A 27,943-nucleotide genomic window follows, 5' to 3' on the forward strand; every position below is an offset into this window, starting at 1 on the left:
GACTAGCCAGCCATCTATAGCAGGTCATTGCAGTTGACCACTTCCGTGATGGAAGGTACAGTGCTTCATTCTCACTTGCATTGAAACTACTCTGGATATGGGTTTTGCTTTCCTGTCGACAAAACTTTCACCTAAATCACTACATGTGGACTTACACGAAGGTATAATCTCTAACTGGGTGTTTTCCTCAGCATTGCTCTGACAGAAACATCCATTGTACAGCAAATGCAGTGTGCTGATAAGCTCATGCTCTGGGAATTCACTGTCGTACATAGTTTCCTATACCCCTGAAGCAGCCTCCTTGATTGAAGGAGGGAATGACTTTCCAAAGACTGAGGTAGAGTGCCTGCTTGCAGGCAATATCCTGTGGGTCTAGAGGAATGTCTTTCTGGATGCAGAAGAGGCTCTAACAACCAGTCCTTGGCACTGATGTCCCACAGGTCTGGGAATCAAGGCGTGAAAAGGGGAACAGCTGCTCTGGTAATGATTCTCTAGCAACAGGTCTGAATTCCCATTCCTGTAAATTTGGGCTGTTCCAATTTAGAGGGCTTAGTTGCCAAGGGAGGGCTGCCTCCAAGAGGGAACTCAATAATGTTTCCATTAAACTGGAGATGGAGATTGCTATCTGGCCACTCTAAGATACTAATGTCATTAAACCAATGGGCAGAGAAGAGTTTTCCATTCTGGCTGGAGTAACTGATGGAGACTATCAAGGGAAATTGGATTGCAATACACAACATGGACAGGGAAGAGGATGACTAGAATGGAGATTGTCAGGGTGTCTCTTGAACTCCCATATCCTGTGATAAAAGTTCATGGAAATGTCCAACAATAAATCCTATCTATTTGCTAAGTACCATATGGAGTGATTGTTTATGTCACCCCACCAGACAAGAAATATGATCGGATAAGATGCTTTCACAGAGCAAAGAACTTATGGAATGAACAATGGAAGAAAGTTAAAAACCAGCTACATCCATGTGAGCAGCTGTAGAACTAAGGATGGCAGTAGCTATAAATATTTCTTCCTTGGTTTCGGGTATGAATATATCTGTGTGTGTGTGTGCATGTGCATATTAAATAATTCTTTTCTTTCTCCTTTCCCTATAACAGGAGATATATTAACAGCATATTCATAGCCTTTATACCCAAGTATTTAAGATAAAGGAAGGAGGTTGTTACTTAGCAGAGAAATGAATATCATCAAAATGGATAAAATGACCCTTGATATCCTTTTAGGGAAGTGGTTGGTATATTTTCAGTTCTACAAAGAAATGTTGCGTCATAGTAGGCAGAGGCATGGTCTTGCTATTTTCTTCAGAAGTAAAACATAGTTAACAGAGGTATATACGGTACTCAGCAGACAAGCAGTAGACTGTGCTGAACTGATCTACTGTCAGATTGGTGAATGTGCCCAGGTGAGAACTGCCCTTAGGAGGCACTTACCTGAGATTTGGGAGGTGAAAAACAAAGAAGCCCCCATGAAGGGTGCCCTGCATGGTCGTATATGGTTGGAGACAATCTGCTCAGTCCCCATGTAAGGAACACATCCCAACACTCAGTCCAAATGTTGTCAAGAGGATGGTAAACAAAAGGAGGGAGCAGAGGCCGCAGAAAACAACACATAAAGAGACAAGAGCCTGGGTCTCATGAAGAAGCAAGCCTCCATCCCAGGGCCAGGGACCCCTGAGCTGCCTGCCTGGGGGATTTTAAATTGCTATGAATGGAAACTTAAGTGTGTCATTCTCCCCTCGGGACAGAGGGAGAGTTGACCGCGGTTATCCCTTGTATGTTGGGTAAGTGGCTGGTTGAAAACAAGTCTTTTTGGTCCACAGGTCTCCAGATCAAGAGAAACCACATCCAGACTTGATGTAGAAAAGACTGCTCAGCACTCCCTTTGAACAACTTGCGCCCTTTTCTGGGATCCTAGATTCTGAGTTTCTTGCCATTAGTGGATGGGGCTTTTGGACTGTCTCTCTTGGGAAAGGAGTAGGTGTACATTTTTTCAGGAGGGGGTATTTAAATACGGGTGACCAGGTAGGTGGACTGTGGTAGTGATGAGGGCTGTTTAACACTGGAGATCACCTCTCTGCTATGCTTTTGTCAGCAAAACTGGCTGCACTAATTCCCTGCCCTGTGTCCATGCCCTGTAGCAATCCTCTCCCACACTGCCGCTGGCCCTGCCAATCTGATGACAGCTGCATGACACAAAGGCCTGAAAATGCTTAGGTACTGGGTACCAGGCTCCCCTCCTCCTCACTGCCCTTTAGAATGCTGTGAACTCGGTGCAAAGGAGCTTGGGCTAGCCTGGTAAATACGGGCGACAGGCAGCCCAGTGACTCCATCACCCCATCCAACAGTGCTAACTGACAGCCTGTCAAGTGGTCACACACATAGATGAGATCATGTCAGATGAATCCAGCCACCATCTGACCTGCCAGCTGACCCCACAAACACGACAGTGACCAGCAAGATCAGCTAAGCAGCTTGGTCGGAACCAAGAGCTGACCCACAGGAGTGTGAGCTAAATAAAAGAGTCATTATTCCAATCTGTTCAATTTTGGGGTGGTGTGTTACAAGCTAATGGATAGATCCTCCTTCCAAGCATACAAACTGTATTCTCCACACATGTGTAACACGTTACGTCCCATCTCATATGTGACTGACATTCCCCTCAAGTGAGGTCCGTTCATTGAACTTGGGTTGATCTATGTGACATCTCACAGACTGTGGGGGAACAGGGATTATTTGACTTCAGAGACAGGAGAAGTCCATCTGTGTTTTTAGGGTCATCATTCTTGGAATCCAGGTACTATACCGTGAGGAAAACAAGTAACTGTGTGGAAAGGCCACACGAAGGTGTTCCAGCCAACAGCTCCAAGGGAAATGCTGCTGCCCACCAGCAACGCACCAGGCAATGTAAGTGAGCAGGCCTGCAAAGAACAGGATGCCAGCTCCCAGCCTTCAGGCCACCCTAGCTGATGCATGGTGCAAGGATGAACTGCCACAACTGAACCTACCCAAACTGCTGAGCCAGGGGGCAAATACATGATATTGTGGTTCTTAGTCACTAAACTTTGCAGTATTTTTATGCAGCGATCACTAGAATACTTACTCTGACCAATGAAAAGTGAGTGAAAGTGATGGTCACTTTCACATGGAAAGTGTTAATCACCAGTAGTAACACACTGAGGCACTCTTTTCTTCCCTGGTATAGCAATCAAGGAAGGAAGCATGTTCTGGGATGCAGCTTCCTAAATCCTTGGTCCCTGCAGGAATGCCATGAGCAAGTCCCCTGCTGACTCCTCATATTTACTGTGTACCCTGAGCAAAATAGACACTCTGTTGTGTTAAGTCACAGAGATTTTCAAACTGTTTGTTTCCATAGCATGTTCTAGTATGTTCTTTCCAATATGAGATAATAAAGATTAGAACAGAAATAAATAAAATAGAAAATAAAAATGCAATAGGATCCACAGACAAAGGTTGGTTCTTGAAAACACTAAAACAAAATAGACATCTGATGAGTTAAGTAAGGTAAAAACCAAAGATAGAGTATATGGACATGTTAAAATGAGAACAGTACTATCAAATGTATGCCATTAAATTTGACAGTTTGGATGAAATGCAAAAATTTCTAAAAAAACCTAACTGAGACTGACTCAAGAAATAAAATTAGAAATACTAAATAATCCTATTACTACCAAAGACACTGAAGTGGAAATTTCAAAACCTCCCTACAAATAAAGCCAGAAGACCAGCTACTTTTCTAGGCAAATTCTATCATCTCTTCCCAAAGTAGTAAAAATTCTTTAACTTTTTTAAAGAACTGAAAAAGAAGACATACTCCCTAATTTATTTTATAACACTAGCAAAACTGTTTTTTTAATGACAGTTTGGTAAAGAGATACTCCAAACTCATTTCACCAAAGAGCCTATTTGCAAAACTCTTAAGCAAAATGTTAACACATCACATCCAACATTTTCTAAGGAATATCATGAAAACCGAGTATGTCTCAAGAATTTAAAAATGCTGTAATATTAGAAAACCTACAATTATTTCTCACTGCATGGACAAAATTTAAAAAAACTAAAAATGCATATGATCACCTACTTTTGGTAAAAATTCAACACCTAATCATATTTAAACATCTTTGTAAAACAGAATAACAGGGAATTTCATAGGGTATCTAAAAAAACCAGCATCATCCTAACAGATAAACTATGAAGGATCTCTCTTTAAAATGAGGTAAGAGGCAAGGGTACCCATGATCACCAGCTCTGTCAGTATCATATTTGAGTTCCTAAACAGTACCAAAACATAAACAATTAAAGGCCTTAATATGGGAAAAGAAAGAATAAAACTCTCATTATTTATAGATGACATGATTATCTGTGTAGGAAACCTGAAAGAATCTGCACGTATTCTTGTTATAAAAAGGATATGATAACAAGTTGTCAAGGGATATGACAGCAAGCAACAGACTACAAGATACCTTTTTAGATACAGGAATAAGAATAGTATATAGAAAATTATAAAACTTTACTGAAAAACATGAATGGAGAGATGGCCCATGTTCATGGATGGAAAAATTTAATAACATAAAATATCTCTTCTTAGCAATGAATCAGTAGATTCATCAAGACACTAACAAAGTCCCAGCTGAGTTTTTTTAATATGGAGGTTAACATAAGGTGACTATACAGTTAAATGGAAGCACCAAAGGTCAAGGGTAACCAAGAAACTTTTAAATTGGTTGACTGTTATTTGCCCTATTTGCTATAAATACTTAGTATAATGCTTTAGTAATTATACTGTGTGTGTGTGTGCACACAGTACTGCAGGGATAAAGACAACTTAGCCAACAGAAAATAATAGATAGCCATAACAAACCACTCATATATGGAATTTTGATATATGACAGATATGTGGAAAGAAATAACTGAAACAGACTGGTAAAAATTCATTCTTCACTAGGAAAAAAAATATGTAAGAAGATCTTGACCAATCCCTCACACCATGTGTGGGTGTGTGTATGTATATTATAAAATGAACAAAAATAAGAACAAGAGAGTGACAGACAAAAAGCGCACTATGAAGTTTACTTCTGAGGTAGGTAGGGAAAAGGACACATGCAGCATTCAGACAGATATATGAGAAATATTCCACTTTGGACTGGGGTCATGGGTGTTTTATTTCAATATAAATAAATAAACAGGCCAGATAGAGATCATTGAGGATTGTGATTGAGAATCAAAGATTAATCAAAGAAATCAAATGATAAATCCCATTTTGTGTACCTACAGTCCAATTCTGAAGAACATGGACACTGTATGTTTGAATTAACTGCAAGTCAGTGATGGGAAGGGATTAGACATTAAGTCTACTATGAGTTTGAACTACCTATGTTAACATTTTTTCATTATCTCTCTCATTTGTATTTATTCACCTGATTGCTTTATCCTCTGAATTTTTAACCAGTCTGTTTGGTTCTAAAAATGAACTAGCCTAAAATTTTGTTTACTAGTAGCTTGAGATGTTATTTATTTTGCACTTTACTTTTCATATAGCTTTTAAAAAATAATAATGGGACATTTAAGACACATATACAATAATTCAATCTTGGGGATTAGCACACAAGAATGAGAGTCAGCACCCTTGAGGTCGGGCTCATCCTAGTTGTAATATCCCAACATCATCATGTGTGCAGAATAGTTAAGGACATTGGTGGAATGGATAGGAATCCTAATTCTAAGACCCTGCGATCAGGACTCCTATTAGGAAAGTATTGATCCACCATCTTCTCCACCAGGAACTTTCTGTAGGGGGGTAACCTTACAGACTTGATTTATCCATAGGATTCTCTCAGACAATCATAACTATCTTGAAAAATATCAGGAATTTCAATGTTCTAAAAAGCAGCTAAAGTCCTTTATGTCTGTATGTTTCAAATACAATAAATTATTCATTCAAATATATTTTAATTGTGCTAATAACCAAAAATTCCCATTTGAGCACCAAGTTTTCTCAAAGTGCCTTGGTTTGACTCTGAGATATAACTGGCTTTCTTTATCCCTAAGAGCTGTGCCCAAGGCTGTATTCTCATTCTCTCTGCCTAGAACCATCGGCAGAGTCAGAAAACTGACCAGCACAGCTATTCGCAATGATTTTTCAAGTTGGGATTTTACCCAACTTTGTCTGAGTCTGGCTCCTGGAGACAGAAGTGTAAGCCCAAGTAAAAATGAACCAAAAGAATTGTTTATAACATTGACAGCAACAGTTGGACTAATGAAATCTTCATCTGAACCTCTCCTTAACTTTCTTTGGGATTTTTTATTGTATCCTTAAACAAAGAGGGCACTGAGACAACTAAAGCAAAGTCTTACTTTGGTCAAAAGGACCAAACATGCAAGATGACTCAACTGGCCTTTTCTCCCTCCCAAATGTACCTGGTGGTTGCAAAGCAGAATAGCCAGGTGTGTGTCAATTCTTGGTTGACAGCAAGGAACTGCATGTTAAGTATCTTATTACTCTTGGTAATTTTATGTGCCAATACCCAAAGTGAACAACATTAAAAAATACGAAGGTCTATATAAATGTCAGCTTGGCAAGAATTTTCATGCTGGAGAATGGTAAACTTATGTCACAAGGTGACTTTTAATTAAACTACTTGCTTCTCCATGTTTCTCTTTATAACAACTCAAAGTTATAGGCCCATCTATCACATAAATAGAAATCCATGCCCTGCTCTTTCATACCCAGATTTAAAAATCCTAGAACTCATAAAGTTTTCAGCCAGAAATACATCTACGGGAGACTCCGATAAGGAGAACGCTTTGTGGGACAAATATAACAACAATGACCTACATTTGCTTTGGGTACAATATGCACCAGACACCGTACTAAATGCTCACGTGATCTACTGCACTGGATTCCCAATAGAGCTCCCTGAGCTTGCTTGTGTTATTCATTTTATTTCACAGATGAAGTAACTGAGGCTACTGCAGACAAACTAATTTGTCAGGAACACACACTAGGTGGCAAAATTGAGACCTGGATCCAGGTTTATCAACCAACATTTTGTGCTCCTAACCAGTAGCTACATGTTGGAAATGACAGCTGCTATGGAAAACATATTTACACCGTGAAATTCCAAATATGTTAATTAAACACCTGCGATAAGGTTGGTGCTGTGTAAATGCTGTGTTAAACACACGGGGAGTGCTACATCTCTTCCCCAAAAGAGCTAACAACTAGTTGAGGGGACAAGACAAACTCACAAAACTATTCTGAATGTCAGATGACAGTAATGTAGCAGTTAAATGATTTTTGTCCAGTTCCTGAGCTTTGCAGGCATCAGAGGCAGAAAACAATCCAAATAGGAATGTGTAATAAAAGCTGGGCTGTTTAAGCTCAAGAAGGAGAAACTGAATCTGCAGCTCAGAGACAAGGAGGCCTTGAGGTAAGGGGACCATAGGGAATGCTGCAAAGCTGCAGATGCTCTCAGCCCTGGGGTTCCAAGGTGACAGACCATCTCAGTAGATAAAGGGTAGATTAAGGGGTCACTTCAGTGTGGCAGAGACAGACTGCTTAGGGTGGGGCGCCTTCTGGGGGGATGCCAATCCCAGGGCTGGCCCCAGCAGGCCTGGGTAAATATCAGAGAGGAAGGCATGAGTGAAGTCCAGTGGACAGAGCCCATGCCAAAATCAAGCTGCAGAAAGGGCTAGTGAATCAGTAAATTCTGCACCAACACGTCACTTTGGCTCTCCTATCACTAGCAATTACTGATCAGACATATCAAAGTGATTAATGCAACCATAAAACTCTTTAAGAAAGTAATAAATCAGCTCTAACAGTGTTATTACCTTTCAAATAGAATGGTTGGTTTAAAACTATCAGAATCAGTAAGTGTCACACACACACACACACACACACACACACACACACACACACACACACACGTATATTTCAACAGGAATGGGTTTCACCCAGCACAGTTCTTAGGTCAGGGACTCCTCAGACCATAAAAGCAAAGCTACAAATGGGTCCTCTGCTTAATGGGAAGACACTGGGAATATTCAGCATAATGAGAATAGATGATGCCTACCTCAATGATCTGTGAGGAGCCAGGCTCTTTTGACACTCAAAGAGAAACAATTGAAATGCAACTTCATGATACAGAATGAAGGTTGAGAACATTCGTATCAGTATGAAATGTCAGCAAGGAAACTGCTATTGTGCCAGGTTCAGAGCTGGGAATTCTAGGCCTGCAGTGATCTCTGGGAAAGCTCACCAGGGAAGGTCAATACCCTGTAGCTGGTCCCAGCACTGCAACTGTATAACCCTGAAGAAATGTGCTTACCTCTCTGGGTCTTGTTTTCTTCCTCTTAAAATGAGCACTCCCCCAACTCTAAAGGAACTATTTGTTCTTTCATAGCCAATAATCAAAATACAACTAAAAAGACCCACTAAGGACAACAGTTTCTGGAGGTGTGTTCTATGCCAAGCATTATTCTATGTGCTTCATGCATACTAATGCAGACCATTACCTTAGAAGGCAGGTACCATTCCATTTTACAAACAAGAAAACTAGGGCACAGAGAAGTTAAGCAATTTGTCCAAGATCACAGAGATGGAAAGGGACAAAGCCAAAATGGCAACACAGACAGATACTCTTAACCATTATATCAGGTACAGCATAATGACAAGTACTGTGAATATATTTAATTATAACATGGTACTGTGCACATATTTAGTTATGCATTCTAATATCCAAAGGATGACTCCAAAGCCTTTCTTGCTAGCTCTCTAAACTGTAACTACCTTTCCTGCAGAAAATTAGTTTTCCTGTGTCTTTTGTTTATACCACAGTTAAATTATAAAATGAATGGATTACTAGTTGCAAATTACAAACACCTGCCAAAAAGATTTTCCTGCATGCATAGAAATTTGCAGGCAGGCTTATCTTTAGCTGCCTCTACTCCAATTCCCAAGAACATGCACTGTGCCCTGCCACCCCCAGAATTATGAGACTAGAGAAAGTATGCACAGAATTTCCTGCTCCTTAGATGAGATGTCAGATATATTTATTTGCCTTCTCCAGCCTTCCACCCACCCAGATGGGACAACTTCTCCCCACTGACATCCTTCCACCCACTGGGGGCGCTGGCATATTGTCTGGAATAATAAAGCCAGTGTCGCTCCACAGTGATTGAGTTTGTTTTGGAAGAATTAAGATCTTTCTCCATGTACAGATAGAAGAACACCCTGATATAGCTACTCCTAGAAAAAATCCCTGATGCTGGAAAGTTAATTTGTAATGAAAAATACTTACAGCTATTGCTTCAAAGACCTTGCAGATCAAATCACAGTAAAAGCAAGAGGTAGATGATATTCTCAGCTAAAATCATATGTATTATATATTTAATAAAAGTGTATAGTCATATGGACCTCAGTATCATACCAAAACAATCTACTTATTGCAATATCTATTTAAAATTTATGGAAATAAAATCTTTCTATTCCAGTTGAAATACTATTTCTAATCATAAATTTTAGCCAAAACAAATCTGACTGGAGTCAGCTGGCATTTTGATAAACTAAAAAAAAGCTTTTGTCAACCCTTCCTAACAAGGCAGGCCAATTTGGAGAAAAACTAGCTGATTTTGATTTTGGACATAATAAATGAGGGAGGATTTAATTCTGAGAAAGAGTTTGCACATGTTTAGTAATGAGAACCTGTCCTGCAAAGGGATTTCAAAAGACTTAGAACTTAAAATTTGGTCTCATTAGTTCCATGTTTTGATGCCAGGAGTCAACTTTATTTTGCTCATCATGCCAGGCACTATCATTAAAAATGTCCAGGATAAGCAACAGAAAATATTTTTTTTGTTTTATTAAAATATTAATTATATAACATTAAAACAACACTTGTAAATATTTTATTTATAATAGGTCATATTATTAAACAATATTAAATTTCAAGATATACTATCATGTGTTAAATTTCCTTGGGATAAAACCTATTTAGTAGTTCATTGTGCAGAAGTTAAGCAATATGAATTTCAACTCAGAATTTATTTTCATAGTAGCATAAAAACATTTTGAGATTACTTCAACTTTGTGATCAACAATGCAAAATCATGGACCGACCACAGATTGAAATTAAGTGAAATCAGTTTGTGAATAATGCCAATCAGAGAAATGATAAGTCAAGACAAAGCATACTTTTTTATTTTTCATCAATATTTCAAATCACTTCATACAATTACATATAGCAAAAAAATCACCATGTGCTTGGATGATGCTAAGACCATTTTGTGATCCAAATGTTCTAAGAGACTATCGATGTGCTTTAAGAAAATTGCCAGACTTTTTCTGTTACCAGAACTGATGGAAGTCTAATGGAAATCAAAATCAGGCAGATTTATGGGAAAAAAGGAAAATGTCCAAGATTTTAGGCAGCAAAAATAGATCTGCTTAGCTCCTGAATTACATCAGAGCCCAGCTATTCTAGTAAAACGCTGGAAGGTGGAAACCTGGGCCCAGCCCCAAGCAGCTGTTCCCATCTCCTGAGGTAGGTCCCGTGGAAGCCACACCTGGTAAACCTGAGAATGGAACACTCCCCACTCCTGTGAACAGGACTCTGTGGCTGTCCCATATTTCAGCACTTCTACCCCAACCATCTTTGATTTTCTAGATGGAGAACAATTTTTGGAAATTGGAACTGCCATTTATAATACTACTGAAAGCAAGATAGAAATGAGCCATCCAGAGCTCAGACTTGCCCCAGGCCTTCTAAGGTCCAGTTTCAGAGCCTACAGCTGTTCCTCTCACACATTTCCCACTCCCTACCCAGTCCTGTAGCCCCTGTCCCCCACTGAAGGTAGCCTTTCCACCAGACCGATCACCCTCCCTGATTCTGTAACATTTCTGCCCTGCTCATCGCCTGGAAGGAACTGCATAGTAGTTAGAGCACGGGTCAGACAGAGCCAAGACCAGGATCCATTCCATTGTCTCTGGACCTCATCCTGGGCTACAGCCACACCATGGGAGTAACCACTTTGTGCTTAAAACGATTCAGCTGAATGCCAGGAAAGTGTGGAAATGACTGATTTATCAAGGAAAAGTAAAGCTGCCTGGATCATCCTTATAGAAGCTATCTGCACCATGTGAAATGGAACATAAATTGTGTAAAAAAACACATAAAAACAAAGGTCAAAGACAAATCAGAGAAGAGTGCTTTTAGCTCGACTACACTGAATCTCTGACCCATTCCAGAAGGTCTCTATTAACCAGGTTTAAGAAATTAGAGATCTGTATCATAGAAAACAAAGTGGTATGTGTTGGGGAGGTAAGAACTCCACACATGTCTTTAACCATATTAATGGCGCTATAAATAGGCTATCACCTGCTCCTCCTCTCCCATTAGAGGAGAATGAGCCAGCCGGTTTGAATTTCAGATTCAAAAGAATCACAGTAGCAATGTCCTGGCAGAACAGATTTCCACAGGAAAACTGATGTGTTTTCTTCCCAAGTACTGGAACGAAAAGGGGATGGTTTTTAGAGACCATGCATGCCAGTGAGACTGAGCAGCTGCCACTCTCTAAGTCCTTTTCACTGGGGAAAGTGAAGAGAAACATGCCCATCCAGGGAGCTTTCCAGGCTGCTTCAATACACAGGATGGAAGGGCGTTCGTGCTGTTTTACAGTATAAAATCCAGTTTGTGGCATAATGATCTGCTACATTCTATTTTTTATTCTTACCTTACTGAATTCCATCAGAAGGCAGCACCTCTGGGTGCTGATAGGAGAAAAGAAAACTTTATTTTTAAAGAGCCCAATGAAGATATCAAGTTTTCCCAGGCATAATATTTGAGCACCATCTGGCTCAGGATATCAGAAACCAGTTGCCAAATACCAAAGACAGCTATTTTGCACTTTTGATGAAATACAATCAAACATCACTTGTTTGTTCATGGACATGAATGTAAGTGCATATTTCTATTGTAAGCTAAAAATAACATCATTCAGCGGAGACATCCCCAGATCAACCACTGACCAAGATTAACTTGCTGGATAATCGATCCTTGGCACAGAATGTGCACATACATATACAGGCAGTGCAAAAGTTTAAACCACACAAACAGAACGATCCGTAACAGGAAGGAAGTTTACTGCCATCTACAGATTTCCCCTCACTGCTCAAGAGAGCGAGCCAAGGATTTCTGCTTGAAAAATATAAATTGGCAAAACTGACATCAGCTGTTGAGTTGCATTATGCTCCTAGTGATGAAATCCACTTAAATAACCTATACAAAACAGTGAACACGACGAACTCCCTCTCCAGAAACAGGAAAGCGGTGGTTCACTGGCGCTCGTTACTTGCAGAATCTGAGGATGAAGATTCTGAAGTCGATACCCCCTGTCTTTCTGTGGGGCTACATACACACGGATTTAAAGGCAAAGATGTATAATAATATGTACTTCTTTGCGTTTTCCTCGCCATTAACCACTTTCCCAAGACAGGCTTCTTACAGAGTGAAACGAGGTCCCATCCAAACTAAAAGCCGCCTCAGGGGCCGTGCAGTGGCCTCCCCGAGCAGCCCGGGGGTGGAGTGGGAATGACACCTATTCGAGCAGATGTTGTCGGCAGCGGCGCCGGGTGGAGGGCGCAGCGATGCAAAAATCACACTCTGTTGCCCGTCCACCTGGAGCACACCCTGGCAACTTTATTTTGAGCAGAACCTTCCAAGGAAACTTTTCTCCTGCCCGCAGCCCAAGCCCGAGCCGGCCGGTGGCGGGCAGGCAGGAAGCCAGGTTGCGGCGGGCCGAGGCCGCCCCGGGCGGGACGCGCCGCGGTGGGGTGGTTCCCTCTGGGCCGGGACACGACCGCCCGCGGCGGGGGTCGCAGGGAAGCCACTCACCAGTCGGAGCGCGAAGAAGACGGCGAGCAGGGCGAGGCAGGCGCCCATGACGATGAGCAGCAGGAAGACGATGAGCGGGTGCTGCTGGCTCATGCAGTAGTAGGACTCGTACAGCCAGTCCCGGGACCGCTGCAGCCCGCCGCCGCCGCCCGCCGCCGCCTCGGCGCGGTCCCGCAGGTAGCGGCGCCGCCGCATCGCCTCCCGCCACATCGGAGCGGCTCGTGGGGCGCCCGCCGCGCGCCCGGCCGGGACTCGCCGCCCGCGTCCCACCCCCGCGCCGCGCCGCTCAGCTGCCCGCGCTCGGAGCCGCGCGCAGGGGCCTCGGGCAGGCGGAGCTCGGCGCCCCGAGCTGGGCGCGCTGACGCGCGGGCGGGGGCCGGGCGGCAGCCTCGGGGGCAGCTCCCGGCGCCGCCGCTGCCGCCACCGCGCGGGAGGGGGCGGGTGCGAGTGGGGCCCTCGGCCCGCCTCCTCCTCCCGCGCGTCGCTCCGCCAGGCCTCCGCCCCCCGCCGCCCCCCGACGGCCGGGCGCTGCGCGGTGGGGCTGGGCTGGCGGGGGGAGGGGCGCGGGGGCGCACCGGCCGCGCCCCAGCGGGGGACGCCCCTCCTTCCGCCTCCCCCCCAGCAGCCGCAGCGTGGCCCACCTCCTCCCCGCCCTATCTGAGCACAGCCCGGGGTTCCCACCCTGCTCCCCAACATACACACTTCCCACTTCGCTCAGAGGATGCGGGGGCTTCTGGCTTCCTCTCCCCAGCTCAGAGCGCAGCGGGAGGGACACCCCACTCTCCAGTCCCTCACCTCTTAGTAGGCTGAGGTGAGCGCCCCCACACTCTCCACTCTTCAGAGCTCAGCAGGCAGACCCCCCACCGCACAGGGCCTCCCCCACCCACACACAAGACGGTAGAGGTTCCCGGTTTTCACTACCTGGGGAGCCCGGGGGAGGAGGTTCTCCTTCCCTCCGTCCCCCCTTTGTGGGTAGGGGTTTCCCACCCGCCTCTGCATCTCAGCGCAGCGGGGATGGGGTTCTCAGACTCCTTCCCACAGTCACAGAGGGCAGGGGACTTCTCTGCGCAGAGTCCCTTAGCAGGGAAAGCTCCAAATGCGCCCTGGCGGAGAAGCGGCTGTAGTTGAACGCTGTACCCCCGCCACGTCCGCGGGTAGGCAGCCTCACTTGCGCCCTGCACTTTCAGCTTAAGCCGCACTTGGGGGGTGCTCGGTGGGCCAAGGTGTTCCGTATCGGAGGATTAGGGGCGCCTCTGGCTCGTCACGCTCCTGCCAGGGCCCCCTCTGCCTGGCGTGGATGGCGCGCCAGGAGAGCTGCCGGGGTGGGCGGGGTCGCTCGGGCATTCGCCCCTTCCACGCCACCGTGGGGTACTCGGCGCAGGAAGCGCAGAGGCTGGGCTGCAGCCGCGTGGGGGCAGCCGCGGCGGCGCAGCGTCCCCTCCCGCCACGCCAGGTCGGCGAGAACGCTGGTACTGCCTGGCCTTGGGGGACCGAGGAGCTCAAGGGCGCTCTCCAAAGGAGCTCACCCTTCTGGAGGGGTCGTCCTTCTCCGGTGTCGTCTGGCCCAAAGCCCCGCAAACAACTCCTCCGCAAGCCTCAGGAATCTGAGGCACAGCGACCCTCCACTCTGCCCCCTCTAGCGAACAGCCCGGAGGTCCGCTCCTGTGCACGCGTCCTTCCCATAGCCGACCAACGCTCGCGCTCTGAGCCCTGGCGCCGCCCAACACCCCGGACAACTCCCCCAACCTCCTCGCTGCCGCCTGGGCTGTCCTGTCGCCTCTCGGGCAGGGCCTGTGAGTCGGGGGGCTGCGCGTCCGGTGACCGCAGGACCCAGACCGTGCAGGAAGAGGGGACCCAGCGTCTGCCAAGGGGGCGTGGTTTTAGCAGCAGTTAATGCCTGCTGTGTCAGAGGGTATGGGCCAGAGAAGGGCACGACTTGGCCTCCGCCTGCCGGAGGTCTTGGCGGGAATGGGGGCGGGGCGGGGGGGCGACACCGGGAGGAGCGAAAAGGGTCTGGATTCAGGAAAGTGTCCCGTACACTGGATCCCTGCAGGGGGTTCTGCCCTGGCCTTTCCTCCTGCCCGAGACCTGGCAGCGAGGAGCAATGCAGGAGAAAAAGATGGGACAGGTTCCCCCCACTGTCTCCTGCTGGTGCCCAAACAAACGGTATCTTCCCGCCCTCGCTGGAGGATGAAACTCGACTAGGTCGTTAGTTGTCTGCCCCCCCACCTGCCTTGCCTGACCTCCCCTCTGACTCCAGCCCTGACTGCAGACGGTAACCGGGTAATTCCAATCGCAGCCGTCCCGGCGGGTCCAGTTAGGTTTGGTTCTTTTGCTCCTGGGGATTCTAGGGTTTTGATGGCTCTAGAGCAAGCTGCAGAACAGGACTTGTAAGTATCCAGCACCTGAAGTCTCCTAAGGAAACACTGTTGAGTTGGACCGGTTTCCTAATGGATCCTCTCTATTCCTCCACGTTGGATAGAGCCGCTCATTGCCAGCCCTTTCCTGTAGGAGCACATACTCATTATTCATCTTCTCTCCAATTCTTGCTGCTGCTTTGCCCCTTGCACTGAGAAACGGCTGCCTTCACCCACTCAAGAAGGAAGAAAAAGTAAATCTGTAGTTTAGGCTGTGGAAAAAAAATTGGAACAGTGGGAGTAATACCTGTTTAAGTATGTTTTCCTTTCTAGTGGGGAAGTGAGTATTTTAACAACCACCTATCTATACAGTATATACAGTCTCCATATGGTAAAAGGAGGTTGTGATAAGACTTTGAGGAGATTTTATTAGATACAGTGGCAAAATGTAATTAGAGAGACTGCATGGAGGGAATGTTGCCCTTGACCCTTATGACACTTTTTGTCATTCTTTCATTCAGTCAACCAATATTTTTGCACTTCGCATGTGCCAGATGTTCAAGAAAATAAATACAAGTTTGCAGCATGTCTATCACCCTTTGAGAGGGATCAACCAGTCCTGGGACCCCTGTAGGAGTTTCCAGTGTGTTTTGAAAGCAGGACTGCAAAGATTAAAATGTGAGCCCAAATCAGCATTCATTGCCAACTCCCCCATATGACTTAGATTTCATCATCATAGATAAAGGTCATGGAAGGGATTTAATGTAAAAACCAAAGACATGTTAGGTTTCCCTGAGGTTTTTTTTTTTTCTTATTTGTTTTAGTTTTGGTGCTTTTTTTTATGGATACCTCCATTGTTGCTTTCTATTTAATACAAAACAAAATGTGAACCAGGATAATCATTATAGTTATTCTATCAGCATTTTAGAATCAATTGCACCAAGCATGATTTTTAAAAAGTACACAGCAGTTTCTATTTTGAAAGAAAAAAAACAAACAAAACAAAATAATAACCCACAAGCAGCATGAAGTGGAATGAAAAATGCCTGTCAATACAAAGCCAGGAGTATGAAATACAGTCTCATGCAACTAAAGGGACCCCAAGGAGTCCTCTAGTCTATTCCTGTGCCTTTGCAGAGCAGGGCTGCTACTCCAAGGCTGAGGCATGGAGAGCAAAGGGGTTGTTCCATTAACTTACTCCATATCAATTTATTTGTGACAAAATGCACAAAGAAACCAACTGTGGAAGTTCTAACTGGGCCCAAGGGATGAAAAAACAGAACAACAACAAAAAAACCCAAAAACCAGCAACATTAAGAAAGAGAAACCATTTTTCCTGCAACGCTAGAGGGCAGCCCTACATCCTCAGAACCAAACAGGTATGGCAGGCGTGCCGGGTGTGTGTGACTTGTGCAGTTGCTTGGGGGACCCATACTTGGCTAAAGGTTTTGCTATCACCATCTTGAAATTCTTGATAATTTTTGAACAAGGGGTCACTACTTTCATTTTGCCCTAGACCCTGCAAACTGGAGAGCCAGCCCTGCCAACTGGTAATGCTGAACAGTACTCTCATTGCTGGCTGAGTGCAGACCCTACAGGGCTCAGGCATGACGACAAGCCCCAGGCTCCTCCACCCCAGGGACTGCTGGCCACTTATAACTTCCTAATCTGGTCATTTTTACACACACTGTGACACACCTGAATGATTATAAATCTGTTAAGGAACCATGTTGCCGGAAAAGTTTCTCAATCAATGGTTTTTGCCTTAAAAATAACCCATCTTCCAATCTCTATCCCAAATCCAGTTAGATAAGTCAGTCAGTAAGGACACTGTCATGCCCCGCCCAGTGTCACAGTTCTCTGATTGATTAAAGGCAGGCGGACAAACTGTGCCAAGGACAGACATAGACATGCCAACCCAGAGCATATTGTACTGCTGAGCACAGAGTATTTCCCTGTGTATTCGTTTTTCTCTCTGGCAAATACATCACTAAAATTTATATAATAAAGTATAAACAGTATGTCAACAGATACATTATCACCATGAAATATGTTTTGTGTATCCAGATAACATTTACATGTTTACTGAACCAGAGTCTGAATATAGAAACCACACAACCATAGCCAGCCTGTGGCTCCTGGAAGTCTCATTAACTCATCTAGCTCACCAAGGAACCCTGCAGTTCAGTGTTTAGAGCATCAGAAAAAAGTTACCAGCTGTAACACTAACATACTCATTTTCTTTCCCAGCCGGTCCATGCAGGGTGATCTCTTCATGTATTTGAAAGACCTCACTTGCCTGGCTTATTGGATAAATTATTTCTCAGGCGACAAAATTGGAATAAATATTTCATAGAATCATCCTTAAAATCTGTTTTCATGAGACTTATTGGGATTTATGGTCCTGAATATGGGAGAAGATGGTACCAGTGTTTGGGAACAGACATTTCACCAAATCACACTGTTATTCCAAAACATGTTACTAGTACTTTTCTCAAAATCCACTGAGAGGCTAGAATTCCCTCCACGAGCACTGGGAGGAGTGAGGGTAGGTTAATGACTTATCAGGTTCCAGCAGGTCTACAGCCTTGTGCGAGGAGGCATCGATTGCTCCGCTCCTGCTCAGAGATGTGGTCTAGAAGCAACCAGGAGTATAGGTGTGTGCTCAGGGCTTGTCGCCTCGGGAGGGACAGGAACAGGGAGCTTGTTTAGCAAGAAACTTAAGTGGATAATTCAGATACTTGACTTTCATTTTCATATTCTTTTAGGTGTCGCTTAAGTAGTCAATGAAAGAAAAAATTTAATTATACTCTCCAGTTAATAAATAATGTGTTTCAGGAAAAAGAAATGGTCTCCTATCAAAAGCAGTGCTCTGTCACAGTTCCTGAATATTTTTGTTCAATTCTGAATTCATTCAGTTCAGATAACTTAAGATTTTAAGCCACTCGAACTACTGTTTGATTCATGATTTTATATTTGAGTTTGAAAATAAATCAAACTCACTGCTTCTTTTTGCACACTGTTGTGATAGTCAGTTTTCTTATTGTAACTTTTTAAGGTGCTAGATTTTTGCCTTTTCTCTGACACCGACTGTATGCCTCCAAGAAGCCATAAACATCTCTTAGCTTCAGTTTATTTCTCTGTAAAGTAGAATGGATCAATTACTCTATGGATCTTTCTAACATTTATATTGCCTTGGGCTGGGTAAAGGGATGAATTTTAACCAACTTTTTTAGATCAAGAGGGGTAAAACATTGACATTCAATAAAAATAAGTGAACTGTACCCAAAAATAGCTTGTTCAGTTATAGGTCAGCATTTGATAACAAGTACCATTACCTAGGCATAAATATAAGAATAAGAATGTTTTAGTGGTATGCCATGGCATCTTAGTGGACACACCTTAGTTTTCTGTTAATGCGGTCTCTTTTCCCTTAAAAAAAAGGGACATTCACTAAGAGAAGGAGGTTTTGTTCCTTTTGTTCACTGTTACATTTCTATTACTTGTGATTTGCAAAATTCACTGTAAGCTCTTAATAGCAATGTGCTAGAAGAATGAATGACTGAATGAAGACATAAGGTAATTTCATTCTTTTAAAAAATAGGGTACAATTGGCAAATAATGCTAGTAGATTATTTTAATCAGAACTTGATTTGATAAAAATGTTGCCCTGGTCCTGGAAGGGTTATATGTATATAAATGTTTGCTATTGGTGCTATATTTATTTATTTTTTAAATCTCACAATGTTTTCAAATCCTAAAATGGCAAGATTTCCATGCAATATTGGACACCTCTTGCTGCCAGTTCCACTCACCCAGTACAGCATAGGGTAACAGCATGTATAAGAAGAGATACTGAAGAAATATCAGACATGAGAGGGTCTGGAGCAAGTACCCTCTGGGGCTAGTTTTCTCCAAGAAAATGGCATCTCAGGCTGTAGTTCCCAGTCATGCTTCAGAGCAAAAGAATTCCAGGCAATGACTGACTCTCAGGACTTAGGAAGTGCCCATTTACACCTCATCCTTCCTGCAGCTCAGCCATGGCTGAGAAGCTGAGTCAGGATGGAGTGAAATGGGTCCACTCCCTGCAGTCACTCTAATTGCCAGGCATGAATATCAGACCTGCGGGAGGGCAGATGAAGAACAGCAGTTTGGAACAGGCTTGTTCAGGCTGCTGGATTTGGTTGTTATTGCTAACATTTTGGGGAAACATAATATACTTCAAAATTTAATTCCAAATATTATGACCCTTCTGTTATGGACTGAGTTACAGATTTCCTATTGCAAATTCAGGATATTCTGCTCTCAAATGGGAGATTTGTAAAAGAGCCCCAGGTAAGTTTTCTAAGTAGCACAGAGAGTCACAGGAGTATCGCCCCCCCACATCCCCCCCACACGTACAAGTTATTAGGCACTTTCCTTCCAAATGGTCCCCCAAACGCTGGGCACAAGTCTGCAGCTGAACTCAAAGTCCCACCTGCCAAAGCTTCTCCCCCGCCACGGCCATCCATGACGTGGCTGAGCCAGAGACGTGGACCGGTCCTTCTCTCTGACCCCATCACCTGTCCGCATGTAAGGAGCCACCATTCCTCCGACTTGCCCTCAGCCTTTTCTCAAGCTTCCCCTGCTCTCCACAGCCCCACTCTCCTGCCTCAGGCAGGTCTTCAGAATCTCTCGCCTGCCTGCTGCCTGCTCAAATCCATTCCCCCCACATTCAACTGGTGCAGAAACCTGGCCGTGCTATACCCCACCATCCACACGAGGAGACCACCTCCTGGTATGGAGTGCCAGGGCCTGTTTAACTCCTTGCTGCCTCCTGATTCAGGCTCTAGATACAGTGAGATGCACATGGCTCTGAGGTCCCCAAACCTACCCTTATCTTGTAACTAGCCACCTGCTTCTTCTTCTGTCTGGAATGGCTCCCCTTCCTCCATGCACTGCGTAGACAAGGAGGCCATTCGACTGGGGTGGCTCTAAATCCATGGTAGCCTATCTGATCACAGTGAAAGCACTTGAACCTAAGAAAGTGAGACTGAAGAACCACCACCACAAAGAGCCAACCTTGGCTTTCCCAAACAAAGCAATCATTTAAGCTACAGCCAATCAAATCACTGCTTGCTGGGGTGGCTTCGCCATAGAATCCTTGCCCCTAGCTCCTGTGCGTGGAGCCTACTAACCACTTTTGGTTTGGCACTGCCTGGCTAGAATCTATGTTTGCTCAAATAAGCTCTTCAAAAAAATTTTAATGTGCCTCAGTGTCCCTTTTTGCAACACATACACACCCGCCCACCCACCCACCCTGCACTTCCCTTACCTGGAGCATTGATACTTATCACCTCACCCTGGGAGTCTCCTTAATGTCCCTCCTCCACCCGTTTCCCATAGGCTGACTGTCAGGCTATTTCAACCCTCATTACTTTCTTGAAATAGAAAGGCACTATTATCAGACAGCACTTTGTGTATTAGAGGTTTAAGTAAAAGACATTTTGAAAAGACATCATTTTAGCAATCCATTATAATGATGACTAGTGTCCAGGCTTATTTTGTAAGTTATTTGTAGTTCATTATTATAAAAACATAATTTACATCAACATGGGCACAGATTTCTGAACCCTGGGGTTTAATTTTTCAACAGAATGTTTAAATACATAGATAAACAGTGACTACATTTAAATATAAAAGCTAGCTAAATAAAGAAAATACTGTCACCATAATAAATGGTATTTCCAGTGAAGACTCGATTGAGCCAGTCTGAAAGGGACAGAATCTGCTTTCTCTCACACAAGCCACCTGACACGCACTTTTCCTCAGCAACCACTTCAGTACCAGGCGGTGCCTGGGCCAGGGGTGAGGGAAGGTTGCCGGCTTCATGGGGCCAATTGCCTTCGATTAAATAACCTCCAAATGGCCAGATATGGTTAACATGTCAACTCTATCTAGACAGGCTGTATTTACATTGTTACTGGGAAACGTCCAAGACATTTTTGTGCCCAGCAGGCTAAGAGAATAAAAGGCAATCTGAAACCTAGACCCTCATTATTGCATTACAGTCTAATAGTTAATACGTGAACAAACCATCTGCAGAGCCAACAAAGGAGAGCTTGTCTTAAAAAATTAGAAATTTTAAAGACGTTCATATTAAAATATCTGGGCTAAAATATAGAAAATAGATTATTAGGCTTGGAGGTTGCTCTTATGTTGATTCCATTTGCTTTATATCAAGTTCCGTTAGAGCAGAGTATCTACTCTTCTTAAGACATATTGTCTACAATTCGATATCCAGTTACAGTGCTGCATTTCTTTTCTTATATGGAGACAAAAATGTGTAATTTATATTTAGTCTCTTTAAATTTGCAAACACTTAGTACCATCATGTTCTGGACAAAATTTTACAAATCTAAATTATAGGTCCCTTTTGCTAATCCTATACTGGTGGTGTAGAAAAATATCTACTAGCCTTTTTTACCCTTGTTCAATGGTCTTTTGTAGGAAAATTTAAGAGAGAAAGGAATTATGAAGTGTGACATTAGGAATCATAGGTGTGAGCACATAACAAAATCAGATGATTCCAGTAATTCATATATGACCAATCAGGTGTCTTCTTTCTTGCATTCTTCCAGAATGTTTTTCCTTCCTGTAAGTAAAATATTTTTTACTCAATCAATATTCAGCTCTTTTCTTCTTTGGGGCCCCATTCCATGTTTCAGTAAATTACATCTAAACAAAAGTGCAAAATGGAATTTAGAAAATGAGTTTGGTACTTAGGCTGGTTCATGGACTCCTTTCGGAGCCCAGAGGTTAAGAATGGGCTCGGGTCCTACAAGCCAATGGCCACAGGGATTTGCATGGAGACATGCTAAAAGCACCATGTGGATATATTTCTTATAAAATACACTGTCACACCAAAACCGGGGTGCTGGTTCCATTCAACCTTTTAACTTCGTGTGTGTTGGATGAATAGACTGCATGTATATGTAACATTTTTCATTAAGCATTTAAAGGATGATTGCTTGTGCTTGTTTATCTTCTTTTTGATCATTAGTCCAGGATTCATAAATGCATTCTCACACAAGCACACTCTATAATATAAAACCTTTAGAGAAGCGACCATATCTGCTAAGCTGTTCAGACAGCTGGAGATGATCCATGGCAATGATCTTATTACTTACTATTATTATTACTATTTTACTGTAGTACACATGTAATCTTGTTATCCTTTGAGTTGTCTTGTTCTTCTTAACCAGCTGGAAGCCTTTCTGTTTCTTAATTTATTGATGATTAATTGAAAATCCACCCACTTCCCAGGAAGGATTATTGGATTAGAGGCAGTCCTCTGGCTGTGCTATTTTTTACTAGGGCTTAATTTAAAAGGTTAATTATTTAATTATTTTGAACTAGGTGGGATATACAGTTCAATTAAATAATAGCAGGAGACAGAAACTAAAAATAATTAAAACATTGCTAATTTAAATGATTGATGAGCACATAGGAGATCTAGACTGGATTATTGGGAGTGTGTGTTTAGTTCTGGAAGCTACATTTTAGAAATGGCATTGCAAAACTATGATGATAGCAAAGATGATGTCCACTGCAGAGTCAGAATCACCGTGCTGCACAGTGGGCTGCGTGCAGCCTCCTTGGGGCAGCTCTGCCTGGGAAGAGGCACTGCCCAGGGGCATAGACCGCCACACATTTGTTCCCCTTGCACTCAGATAGATGTGCAGAGAATCTGGCTTTATTGTTTCTCTGTAAGTGCTTTGGGCTTTTGCACAGGCTTCATTCCTGCTGTGCAGAGAGAAGAGAAAGCATATTGAGTGCAATGCAGTCATCAGCCTCATTCCTTACCTAAAGGGTGCCTTAATGTCACCCTGGCTCCAAGCTCCCAGTTGGCAGGGGAAAGCCCCACTTTCAGGGTCTGACCTGTGTCCTTCCCAGCTTTGAAGTGGTATGAGGGGAGGTAAATCCTGCAGGAAGCAGGAGGGGCTGCAGATCCATGTACAGACTTCCGTTACCTGCTCACTAGTGACTCCTGAGTGGTGCCTACATTTTGGTGTCCTGACTATTCTTCCCTAAGACTGTCCCCTCTTAGTAGTGATGCAGGTTAGCCACTGCAGCTATTGGTGGCATATTCTCACACACAGATTGCTGAATAGGAAGGGCATGGGCACTTCTGGACCATCTCCTCTTGTATTAAGTTAAGGAATATGTTCCCTGGATACACAGCAGAAGTCACCATGTCCACTGGCCAGAACCGGACCATATACTTATCTTCAAAATAGTCACAGGAAGAGAAAGGAGATTGCTGTGATGGTAAAATCCACTGTGATTCACTCCTGGAGCCTACCTTCCCAGAGATGGTGCCCTGCAAATGCCCACAGGAAACCAGTGTTTGTTGAGTAAGCAGCAGAAAGTACTGGATGAGCTGTCCAGCTACAGAGCCCATCCCAGGGGACACAGAGAAATGCAAATACTCTTTTCCTGTGTCTTAGCAAAGTCTGCCTACCACAATTATTGCCTTGTTGAAGAAGTCACGAGGTCAGCTTTAAGAGCAAAAACTATCAATGCTCTCACTGTTCTTAGTAATACATATCCCAACTCCTTGGGACTACAGCAACACATGGCTTAGGGGGGACTTAAAAACATTTTGGTTTATTATTTGTAAAATTTTGAAATATTTTCAGGTATGTGACTATCATTTATTCAAATATTGGGTGTGCATTAAGAATTGATGCTGAGATCTGGGAGAATATGTGAAAGCAGCTTGTTTGAGAAGTTTCAATGGAATAAAATTAAAACAATAAACTGAAGTCAATGGAAGATAAAGTTTGGTTCAACATAAGGCAGAACTTTTCTCATATGTAAGTCAGTTCAAATGATTATCCAGTGAAAGTTGGAATTTTGAAGCACAAGATGTAATGGATTGTTATGAATTGAACAAGATGACTTCTGATTCTCTGATTTCAGTATTTCAAAATACTTGGACTAAGCCCTAATAAACATGAACACCACAAACAGGTAAACCATAAAAGCACCATGTGATTCTATGGAAGTGCTATTTGTGTTAAAATTCTGAATATGATACCAAACATTTAATGTCTCTTACCTTTAGAATTCAGAATACTCAACTGGCTACAGATCTAGTTTTATTACCATTTATTTTTAGAAAATTCACACTTGGAAAACATCTAAACCTATTGCTGATTTTAGCCTTCCAGCATAGCTTGACATATTTTTATGGGCTATATGCATTATACAGACACAACATATTTAATATTGTGAAACTGTTTCAAAAGTAAGTACTTTCTAAGCCTCTAAAAGAACATTTTTAGAGACTGTGAAGCATCTCCTTTAATCTTATATTAGAGTTTAGATTATATAACCAGGACACAAAAGATGCTAAAGAAAGTAAATACTAGTGAGCATATGTATTTTGTATTCTTATTAAGTTTTTATCTTCTTCAACAACAACAACAAAAAATGGGTAAATTATTTGATACAGTTATAACCAATTCAATATTGAGATGATTAATAACTGTTTGTTTTTATGAATTACATTTTCTCTGTTGGCAGCCTTCCAAATCAACCTAAGGATTACTTATAGAATTGCATGATTTTATTTTCCAAAGTTAAAAGTAACCTAGATCAATGTCAATATTGACAATAATTATGACCTGAATACTAATTTTAGCATGCAGATTAATTAAAAGAATCTTTTAAAAAATTATTGCCATTATCATTGAGTCTGTTTAATGATTTTTGAATATAAATATTTACTTTATAATTATATTAAAATCCAGTTTTACTGTGTGCTTAGTATATATTATACATGAATTTGGGAAATGATATAAAGGTTCATTGACACTATCTTGAATCATATTTTAAAATAGTAGTCTAAAAGTGGTGATTTTCTATACAGGAAGAATGGCTCTATCAGAACAACCTTCTCCAGATATTGAAAAGCAACTCAGAGCTATGTGTAAGAATACACACACTACTATTTGGACATGCTGGGGAGTGACCAAATCCAGCAAGCATAAACTGGGAGGGGTCTATCACCTTAGAGAAAGAAATGTACTGGGTAAGGCCATGTTTGTCCAGCTTTTCACCTGAGGGTATCCCACAGCACCTTTGGCAGATGGAGTATAGTATACGAACATAAGTAAATACAAACGAAGCTACATATAGATACATTATAACCAAATTTCTGAAAATTAAAAGAAAAAGAAAATCTTGAAAAGCCCCTGAGATTTAAATACACACACACACACACACACATACACACATGTTAACCAAGAACTCTGTATAAAGGAAAATAAGAATTTGAAATACTTTTAAGGTAGAAAAGATATGAAAAAAAAAATTTATAGTAGACCTGCACTATAAGACATGATCATGGAAGTCTTTTGGGCTGAAGGAAAGTTACATCAGATGGAAACGCAGATCTTAATTAATCTAAAAAAGTTAAATACCTAATGCAAAAGCAATTATATTATAACATGGAGTTTACAGTATATACTTTATAAAATTTATAACAATAGCAAGAAATAGGAGGGTAAAATAAATTATGACAGTTGCAAAAATAGGTGGATAGGCTTGATTATACTTTGTAAGCTTTTATATTTTATGTGAAGTAATACTAGGTTTAAATAGACAGTGATAAATCAAAAATGAATATTTTAATTCCTAGAAAAACACTAAAAAAATTCAAGTTATAAAAAAGCCAATAGAAGTATTGAATTGGAATTCTACTTCTAACAACAAAGAAGACAGGAAGAGAGCACAAGAATAAAGACCAGATGAGACAAATTGAAAATAAACTACAAAGTGGTAGAACTATGCCCAACTATACCAACAGTCACCTTAAATATAAATAGACTAAACACTCCAATTAAAAGGCAGAAATTGCAAGGTCAGATTAAAAACAAATGAAAAGTCCAGCTGTATGCTGAACTTTATTAATGAAAAGGAAATACCCCCCACAAAGTGTTTAACAAGAATGCTTATAATTGCTGTTTCTATAACCAGCAAAAACTGGAAAAGTTCTACCTGTCCTTCAACCAGAGGATTTATAAAAAGTTGTATTTTTATTACAATGGAAAATTATTCACCAATTCAAAAAATTACTTTATATGTAAAGTCTCAGGTGAAATGTGAAAGGATGGAAAAAGATAACATGCCAAAGTTAGAGTAAAGAAGTTGTTGAAATTCAAACCAGGAAAAGTAGAATTCAAGACTAAAAGTATTACTAGCAAAAATGAAGGACATTTTTTAATATCAAATATTCATTTAATCAGAAACACATAACAAATCACACACCAAAATTAAAGATGGACCATACTCCTAAGTGTAAAGTTAGTACCATAGAGCTGCTAGAAGAAAATATTGGGCCCTATCTTTAGTACTTGGGTGTAGGCAACCATTTTTAGGGCACAGAAGTACTCAGCATAAAAAGGAAACGTTGATAAATTGAATGCTATTTGTTTAGAAATTTCTGATAAATTTATAAGTTTAGCAATTTCTGATGAATTTAAATATATACCAACCTTATGATCCAGTGATTCCACTCATAAGTGTTTATTAATGAAAAGGAAATACTCCCCACAAAGTGTTTAACAAGAATGCTTATAATTGCTGTTTCTATAACCAGCAAAAACTGGAAAAGTTCTACCTGTCCTTCAACCAGAGGATTTATAAAAAGTTGTATTTTTATTACAATGGAATATTATTCACCAATTCAAAAAAGGAACAAGTGACATGAGTAGCATGTCTAAATCTCAAGAACCAGAACAAAAAGAAGCAAAAGAAGCCAGACACCAAAAGTGTACACCCTGCATGATTCCATATGTTTAAGTTGAAGAATGGGGCCCTACCTCTAAAGCTGATGGAAACTGTGTCCCAAGGCCAGCAAGATGGGAAGGCATCATCACTGAACTGAAAAAAGATCATGCCTCTGCTAAGAATCACTGCATTGTAGGCCAGAGTCCAAAGATGGCTTGTAGCCCATTACATTTACAATGATGTTGATTCCTTTGTACTGCTAAATTATCACAGCCATATAAGGCAGCCCAAATCCTTTTAACACATAAAAGTTATTTTTAAAGTATCCTGAAAGGTAATGGGAAAATGCTATTATTATAAAATGAGAAGGAAATTTTTCCTAGCTCTGTCTATAAGGCATTTTGTGTATTTCCTGATATGCACCCAGAATTGGATGTGCTGGCCCACATACATAAGCTGCATAAATGCAGTTCCAAGTACAGAAAGAACTCATTCTGGACAAAAGAAATGAGGAACTGGATTTAGTGAATCTCAGGAAGCAGGTATGGGAAATCTTTAATAATTCATTCTTCCATTTCACTCAAGGACAGGGATTTCATGACTGGTGATGGGATTCAGTGGGCAGTGGCAGCTGGTGAGCTGGGTTGGGTTCCGATATCCTGGGAAACGTGGAAGAGGAAGGACACATTTTTTCTGCTTGATGAAGATATCACTGGCCTTTATTTATAGAACATATATACGCCACATAACATATATACTGAAAGTCAGCACAGTTTTTGATATTTGTACCCAGTAGCTTTTTTTTACATTTTTAAAATTCTTTAGGATCATACTAGTTTTGTGAAATGAATTTCTGTTACATTATTTATAAAATAAGGAATT

The 27,943-nt window shown here is 42.0% G+C and overlaps 1 protein-coding gene across 3 annotated transcripts in view; it reads right to left on the reverse strand.

The window, feature by feature from the left end:
* ADCY2 (adenylate cyclase 2) overlaps positions 1-13,344 on the reverse strand; it is a 415,414-nt gene extending 402,070 nt beyond the window's left edge. For 2 of the 3 annotated variants that reach the window (XM_036896715.2, XM_036896714.2), the window contains exon 1: positions 12,927-13,341. In XM_036896715.2, the coding sequence (XP_036752610.2) occupies positions 12,927-13,136 (210 nt within the window). In that variant the 5' untranslated portion in view covers positions 13,137-13,341. Of the gene's footprint in view, positions 1-12,926 lie in introns of all 3 variants that reach the window. The other variant, XR_005027034.2, reaches the window with a different exon arrangement.
* Between the last annotated feature and the right edge of the window lie 14,599 nt (positions 13,345-27,943).

The sequence above is a fragment of the Manis pentadactyla genome, chromosome 2, assembly GCF_030020395.1.
Source record: "Manis pentadactyla isolate mManPen7 chromosome 2, mManPen7.hap1, whole genome shotgun sequence".
In the NCBI taxonomy this organism is placed as follows: domain Eukaryota; kingdom Metazoa; phylum Chordata; class Mammalia; order Pholidota; family Manidae; genus Manis; species Manis pentadactyla.